This window comes from Sinocyclocheilus anshuiensis, unplaced genomic scaffold, assembly GCF_001515605.1.
Source record: "Sinocyclocheilus anshuiensis isolate Anshui unplaced genomic scaffold, SAMN03320099.WGS_v1.1 scaffold513, whole genome shotgun sequence".
Taxonomy (NCBI): domain Eukaryota; kingdom Metazoa; phylum Chordata; class Actinopteri; order Cypriniformes; family Cyprinidae; genus Sinocyclocheilus; species Sinocyclocheilus anshuiensis.
This window is the reverse complement of record NW_015537972.1, coordinates 1289961-1298491: the sequence shown is the minus strand read 5'-3', so window position 1 is coordinate 1298491 and position 8531 is coordinate 1289961. Positions and strand designations below refer to the sequence as shown.

General features: G+C 38.0%; 1 protein-coding gene across 3 annotated transcripts in view; it reads left to right on the top strand.

Moving 5' to 3' along the window:
• LOC107670499 (fibronectin type-III domain-containing protein 3a) overlaps positions 1–8531 on the top strand; it is a 93934-nt gene that overhangs the window by 14365 nt on the left and 71038 nt on the right. For all 3 annotated transcript variants that reach the window (XM_016463139.1, XM_016463155.1, XM_016463129.1), the window contains exon 2: positions 4760–4931. In XM_016463139.1, coding sequence (XP_016318625.1) covers positions 4800–4931 — 132 coding nt within the window. In that variant the 5' untranslated portion in view covers positions 4760–4799. The remainder of the gene's footprint in view (positions 1–4759; positions 4932–8531) is intronic.

The following is an 8531-nucleotide window of genomic DNA, read 5'->3' as shown; positions in this document are numbered from 1 at the left end:
TAATAGTGACGTGACATGTGGCCAAGTATGGTGACCCATACTTGGAATTAGTGCTCTGCATTTAACCCATCCAAAGTGCACACACAGCAGTGAACACACACACCGTGAACACACACCCGAAGCAGTGGAAATGTAGTGGGAGCATAGGAAGCCGTCATCTCCAGTATCTGACCTTTTGCACTTCCGAGAACAGATTTACACCCTTAGGCCATGCTCCACTGTTGGCATCATCCACTCTCTTGCTGAGAGGAGGAATTAGACCACGGAAAGCATTCAACTGTAGTGCTCAGAGAGAGTAAGCGCTGACTTCTACCTGCTTGCTGTATTTTTTTTTTTTACCCCCCGCTGTAGCCTCCCTCATATTATGGTGTTGCAGGTTCAAAATAGCAGGTTTACAACTGAAAAGCAACATAGTGTGTTGTTTCTCCTTTTCTTTGTTACTCAACGCTTGTGCACTGGAATTACCTGACTGTTAAATCAGTGGGGCAGTGTAGCAGGTCACAGAATTTCACTAGTGTGATAAAAGTACCAGATTGCAGATGCTATTTACAATACTAAAAGTATAATACTGGTATATAAGGGCTGTCAAGCAATTAGTTTCTAATCGAATTTATTACATTATGTATCAATTTGGGCCAATTTAAAGTTTAATTTAAAGTAATTATTGTGTTAAATGAGAAAAGCATTGCATATATATTACAGAAAAGTAGCTTCAAAAACATTTTAAACATTTTGAAAATTTTCAATATTTTACACATTTTAAAGGCTACAATGTGGCTGTAACATTGTTTTCAGAAGCTGTGCATTGTGATTGGCCGAACACAAGCACGCGTCGGAAATGTAGCGCCCCTTACCATAATCGCAGCTTCAGCTTTCAAAGTAAATATCAAGACAGTTAATAATGTCGTTAGTTTTACCATCAGTTCAAGCCCGAAAGGGCAACAGAGTCGCGTGACAGACACTGTGATGATGCAGTACACAAGCCGCGGTTAAGACAGCTGACGTGCTATGATTTCTGACAGGCAGTTCACTCTCCTGTGATGTGACCCTGTTCCCCTCGCGCACACACACACACACACAATGCGTTACTCTGAACATCTGGGTTGTGCTGTTCTGTTGTAAATAAATCTTAACCAATGATTCCTAATTGCATCTACTTCCGGAAGGCCAAATAAAGTACTTTTGCTTTCGCACTGAAACACACACCGTCTCCCTGACATGGCTGCATCAACACTACTGCTGTTCCTGAAACCACGCCTTCTTTCTTTGCGTGCACATTTGGGCGGCATTATGCTAATATTTCCACATAGTGACGTAGACATGTGGGGGCGTGTTAGAACGAGCCGTTTTAGGTAGGCGTGGTTGACTCTTAACTTTTATAAAGAATATCTCTTTGGATTTGAAACTTTAGTCTTGGCAACTTTACAGATCTTCTTTATGCACCAAGAGCTTGTAACACTCCAAGGAGAAAGGAAAACTTGAAATCGCATCATATGACCCCTTTAAAACACCAGCAGCATGATGAGCGCTGAGCATCTTTTTCATGCCGAGTGCTCAAGCGTTTTTTTTTTTCGTTAGCGAGAGTTGAAGAATGTTAAACCTCGGATAAAATGCAGCGCTCAGCGTATTGTATTGTATGTACCAAGCCGCCAATTTTTGTGAATCATTACATGCCTAACATATACTGTCACTGTGTGTGTGTGTGTGTATTCACTCTGCCTGTCTTTTAAGTTCAAATATAATTACAAATTTCTTAAGGATAAAAAAAAAATCTATTTAATCTCATCTAATGGTATAAACTATATAGGGAGCCCTGTTACTTGCACATTACTGTAATATTAAAGGTTACTATTAACAACAGAGTCTGAACTATTAAATTTAGTTGCTATGTTTTTTTATAATATGATATTCAACACTCAATTTAAAATTTGTGGGCAAACATGTAAATTGTAGTTTTTACATGAACTTCTAAAGAAAAAAATGTGTTATTTCTAAATATAATATTTTTCTACTCCAATTAGTTGTTAAAATATTATCATTTACACAGTGGCTGTCATAACTTGTATTTAGCAAAGATGCATTAAATTGTTTATAAGTCACAGTAAAGACAATGATGTAAAGGTTACAAAAGATAAAAACTAATATTTATCATTAAACTTTTTTTTTTTCAAATAAAGTGTTTATTATAAAAAAGCTTCAAGGCTTTGAAGTTATAATTTAAATGATATTTAACAAGTAATTAATTGAATAAATAAATACATTTTAAAGTAATTACATTTTGTCTACCACGATACTTGAGTGCTGATGGTGTTCGCCAGAGTTGCTGTGCAGTAGCTAATGTTTTCTGAGTGGTTGTTAGCACATTGTGTATTGGGTTGTTGACTGGCCCAAGTTAAAGAGCACAGCCCTAAGTTAAAGTTCAAATTCGAGTTTTTGACCCTAGATATGGCTCTGATTCCACCTTCAATTAAATGGTAGAGAAAAGGCAATGGGATTTTATGGAACTGGTAGTCTGGTAGTCTCTCCTGATGTTTTGAGGTTAAAAATGTTGCGAGATGGCTTCAATACCCTATTTTAGTATTGAAAGATGTTGTGCACGAGGTCCAACTGAATTAAACCTGTAATGCTGTTGATACCCGACAGACAGGCGCAGGTGCTGCATTTGCCCATTTTCCTAAACCCTGTGTCTGCTGAAAAGTCGTTTGTTAAATCTTAGCAGGATTCATCTTATTGATAATCACCCACATAACCTGACTTTGTGTGTAGGTTTAAGTAGGGGACTAGCTAACGGATTAAGGCTGATCGCTGCGGCCGGCGAGAACGCATGCGCTAGATACTAATGAGCTTCAAGGACTCATGTCATTTCCTCCTTATTACCTTCTGCTTGTGACTCATTGCAAGCCTGATACATAGAAGAGAGAGAGAGCGTGCTCACACCGGCCCGTACCCCATACCATGAGTTGATTAGTTAATTTGAATTCGTTTCAGAGTGCGTGCGTGCGTGTGTGTGGACGTGGCAGGGAACAAATGGCGCATTTTCATTCCTCTGCTGTGTGGCACCCAGACAGGTCAAACAGTCCCTGAATACAATGAATGGAGCTTAAAATAGGTTATATTTTCTCTTTCGCACAATTCTAAAATAAGAAAGAAGTGGCAAAAAGCCTCTCTGGCCTCTTGCGTTTGACGTCCCACTCTATGCTCGAAACCACGACTGACCCTGAGAAGACAATACAGTTTGCTGAACTGCCTGGCTATTAAAGCCAACTAGGCTTAAAAAGCCTATTAGTCAATGGAAACACTTTGTATTTTTATTGTTCTTCCCCCATAAACTTATGAATGTGTAAACTCAACAGTGAAATTAAAAGTCATGCCTAAAGGGTGTCCATACCACTGTGGGTGTAAGGTTAAAAATGACCTCATGAGCAAAGGAAGAAATTATTCTCACATGCTAATGAGAGGATCATGTTTAGAAGCATAATTTATATTATATATTATAATAATCTCCACAATGAACTTTATGTAGCACTTTTATGTTTCACTTTTCTACAGAGTTATTTATAGGAAGCATACACTGCTGTTCAAATGCTTGGGGTCAGTAAGATTTTGTTTTTGAAAGGTGTTAAGACTTTAGAATTACTTTACCAACACTTTAGGCTTGTTAAAAATGGATAAAATGTGAGAGTAAAGACTTTTTCACAAATGCAATTTTTTGAACTTTCTATTCATCAAAGAATCCATAAACTTGTATCATGTTTTCCACAAAAATATTAAGCAGCACAACTGTTTTCAACATAATAATCAGCACATTAGAATGTTTTTTCAGGAATAATGTTACACTGAAGTAATGACTGTTAAAATTCAGCTTTGCCATCACATAAATAAATTACATTTTAAAAGATATTAAAATAGAAAACAGTTATTTTAAATTATAATAATATTTCACAATATTAGTGTTTTTATCTTTTTAATCAAATAAATGCAGCCTTGGTGAGTGTAAGAGACTTGAGAAAACATTTTTTAAAAATGTATCAACCCCTAACTTTTGAATGGTAGCGAATATACATAATGCAAATCAATACAGTTTAAATCATCAGAATTTTTTAAGGCAACGTGCAAATTGTATGTTTAATCTCTAAAACACCGCAGCAGACCTCTCCCCAATAAGTTGCATGATTTAAAGTATCATAGCATAAACTGCAAGAAAAATTAGGTGCTGAGGTTTATGAATGAGGTGTTAAAATCTAACAAATCTGTCATCAATTAAAAAGAATTGAGGTTGTACAAACCAAAATGTGTTCTGTATTAATATAGCTTTAGATAAAACATGATATGTTGTCAACATCTCTTTGACAATCATATACTAAAAGGGATAGTTCACCCAAAAATGAAAATTCTGTCATCATTTACTCACCCTCATGTCGTTCCAAACCTGTATGAGTTGCTTTCTTATGTTGAACACAAAAGAAGATATTTTGAAGATTGCTGGTAATCAAACAGTTGGTGGTTGCCATTGACTTCCATAGTATTTTTTTTCCTACTAATGGAAGTCAATGGCAACCACCAACAGGTTTGGAACGACATGAGGGTGAGTAAATGATGACAGAATTTTAAAATTTTGGGGTGAACTATCCCTTTAATTATGAGGAATTTCACAATTGTAATAATTGAATACTTGCATGCATGCAGTCATTGTGGCGATTCTGAACAAGTGCTTGTTAATGATGGAATTGAATTAAGACTGAATCCTTTGTGGTTACAGGAGCAAGCAGTGCCTCTCCTGTAGTGTGGATGAGGGAGTCATGGCAGACCACACCTCCCCACTGGAGTCCGGCCAGTTGCTCAGCCCAGACATCCCAATGCTCACCTCCCCGCCTCCACCGCCGCACCCGCCGCACCCGCCCAACATCGTCAACGGAGATGGACCACAACAGGTAGGATAAATCAGCATCGTTTCTTCGTGCTCACTTGTGTGTTCTCTGTCAAGTCCTTAAGCTATGTTCCGCAGAAAAAGCAATTTTCTACCCAGCAGACTGCTGAAGTTCTGCTGAAATAATTTCTCATGGCAAACTCACTTATATGGTTCTGTTGAACCCAGGGGAGCAAGCTGAGCCGGGTCTGTCTGTTGATAATAATGATAACATATGAGAGAGTGTATATCAAAATTAATATATTTTAGTAAATTGTAGTAAAACATTTAAAAATGTATAAAATGCATGCTAGTACTTTGTGCCCTGATAATTATGGAGCTGTGACACTTCCACAACTCACTTACTCTGAAATAACTTTTCAACTTTATTTGCCTTATTTGCTGCTGAGCTCAGAAACACTTTCTCTAGGGATGCCCAGTCAATCACTTCCAATGTCTTGATCGTGATCACATTTTGATGGCAAAAAAAACATGAAAGTACTCTTAACACTACAGAGTTACTTTTGCAGTAGCTTCAAGAGTCAATAAACACATTTATTATCCAAATGCATTTAATTCAAAATAAATGGAGCATAGAGCAGTATCGGCAAAAACTGATTTGGTAGTTCAGAAAGACTTGTGAGAGGCATGACAAATAATGAAAATGTTATTTTTGGTGTCCACAGCATTTTAGTCTCCAGCGGATGGGAGTAAAATAATAATAAAGCAGATTACAAGGTGGAGTATAATTCAAAGAGATTTATTAAACAACTCCCGACCAAACAGCATTGCACCAGTTTAATACACACTTGCTTTTTCTACACTCTTTTCAAGTCTCCTGTCATTAGCTTCTGCTGTTACCTAATATCACATGTGTTCCTCTCATTATCTCCTATTATTTCCTAAAATTATCAGCTAATAAGTAATATTACCAGCATCCAACAAAATAAAAAGACAAGGAATATAATTTAAATAAGATATTTAAATATGCAGTGTTTAGTTTTTATGATAAATTCATGAATAAAATAGTGCTGGGCAATGATTAATCGTGATTTATCGCATCCAAAATAAAAATTGTTATTTATATAATATATGTGTGTGTACTGTGTGTATTTATTATGTATTGTAACAGAGACGCTGGAGTTTGGTTAGAATCCATGAGCGGAAGTTTATTAAAGGTCAAGGCTTTAAACAGATGTCGATAATCAGGCAGAGGGTCAAAGTCAGAGAAGCAGGCAGATCGTTCGTCATACACAGGGGCAGAGGCAGAGACAATAGTGGAAAGGCAGGCAATGAGTCCAAACACAAACATCAGTCCAATCAGGCGTCAGAACAGAAGGGGCAGAGTACAAATACCGTGAGTCAAGAAGTCAGGCAGAATCATACACAGGAATCAATCAGGAACAGAGGAACTATAACGCTTGGTAAGGCAGATGAACTGGCAATACTTCGCGACCAGCACATGGACTGGTCTCAGTTTATATGAGAGTCAAACAGGAAATGGAAGTAGAGGAAGCAGAGGGAGTGGAGCACGGTCAGTACTCGGGCGAGGGCTCCCTCTGCTGGCTTGGCATTACAGAACCCCCCCCTCTAGGAGCTACTCCTGGAGCTCGACGTGGACGTCCCCGTGGTCTTGGTGCTGGGCGGTCGGGTCTGGCTCGATGAAACTCCTCGATGAGTGATGGATCCAGGATGTCCCGGGCGGCTACCCATGACCTCTCCTCAGGTCCATAGCCTTCCCAGTCCACCAAATACTGGAGCTGACCCCCTCTTCGTCTCGAGTCCAGTAACACATTTACCCTGTATGCCGGGGTTCCATCTTTTACACACACACACACACACACACACACACACACACATATATATATATATATATATATTTATTATTATTTTTTTTGTATTATTATTTTTTTTTACATATATTTTAAATATATACATGCATGTGTGTGTATTTATATATACATAATAACCTATATACACAGTACACACACATATGTTATGTACATAAAAACTTATTTTGGACACGATTTATCATTGCCCAGCACTAGAATAAAATTATAAATGCTACTACTACTACTAATAATAACAAAAATGGCAAAAGAATAAATACACAAAACTATGACACCATATGGTCAGAGAACTGCAGAGGATTTAATGAAAAGCTAAAAATTAAATCCTAAAAATTAATCACCATTGGGGTCCGGCCTAAAAACCCTAAAAATTTAAATAAATAAATAAATAAATAGGGCGGCAAAATTGAAGTTGTATCTACGTCACGGATGGTGTGTGAAACAAGAGGGCAATAGAAAATGCATTTAAGATAATTGTGTTGTTCATGACACATGCTTATTTTCTTAAAAAATATATATTTTATCTTCAATATGCATTGTTTGGCCTTTTTTTCGGTTGCTGCACTGCAGTTGTTCTTGGATATTAGTATGCTTAAAGTGTTACTATACCGTCATCGTACATGAGGAGTGGTGGCATCAGCTCTTGTGGCTCTGGCCTGTCCTTACGTCACTGACCCTGACCCAGCACAGAGATGTGTGATAGTGGGAGTAAAGGCCATGGAGAGGAGCTGTCCATCCGTCGCTGCTCCCTAAGGCTGTCATGGTGAGAGTCAGTGGTCATGACGAGGCTGGGTGCCACTGCTGTCACTTTCATGGACGTCAGGCTGATTTCTCTTAAGTGACCGTGACTGTCATTCCCAAGAAACTGATGCATTTTCACCTTGTTTGAATGTCGAATAGTTTTGTTTTTTGGAAGCTGAATTTCAGTCCATCTTATTGGTAATTACCATTAAATTGCAATGAGTAATTGCACTCTTATGTACACTTGTGGCTTGGCAAATTATAGTGCACTCATAAGTGTTAACCACTGTTTCTGACTCCTAAAGATAAAAACCATCAAGTCTGAAGAATGCTGGAAGATAAGGACGTTTTACTCATCCACTGTGTGTAGTGGAAGTCTATCTAGGCTCGGCAAGGCCGTGTTGTTATTAGCGTGTTATTGACTTTTCAACTCCCTGCAGCGATCACCTGACAAGCCCTTCCCAATCATCCTTATGGTCCGCTGAGCACTTAAAGAGGCAGAAAATGCATACGCACCGTCCCCTGCTCCAATCTTCCATTCCTATGACCCTTTTCATCCCCGTTCATTTTTATCACCTCCTGCTCGCCTCATTCATAAAACCACAGGTTGTGGAAGTGCATTGCCAAGCAAACTCATTTGTAGAAATGGCTTTCCAACCCTCTACGCACACCTTGGCAATATAATCGCCATTGGCTAGTAAATTTTTTTGTTTACTCGCCAGACTGATATACTATTTTACACACACACACACACGTTTACTTAGCTATCTTAATGGGGACATTACATTGTTTTTATATACAGATAGTTATACACTTTTTAACCTAAACCCACCCCTAACCCTACCCCTCACAGAAAACTTTCTGCATTTTTACAATTTCAAAAGTAAAAAAAAAACTGTTTACTTTATTTTTATAACAGTTTTACAAATGAGGACAGCCACAAATTGAGGTTTTTGCCGATTTTGTCAGGTTTTGCTCACTTTTGGGTACAAATTTGTCCCCAAAATATGGTTAAGTAGGTACACACACACACA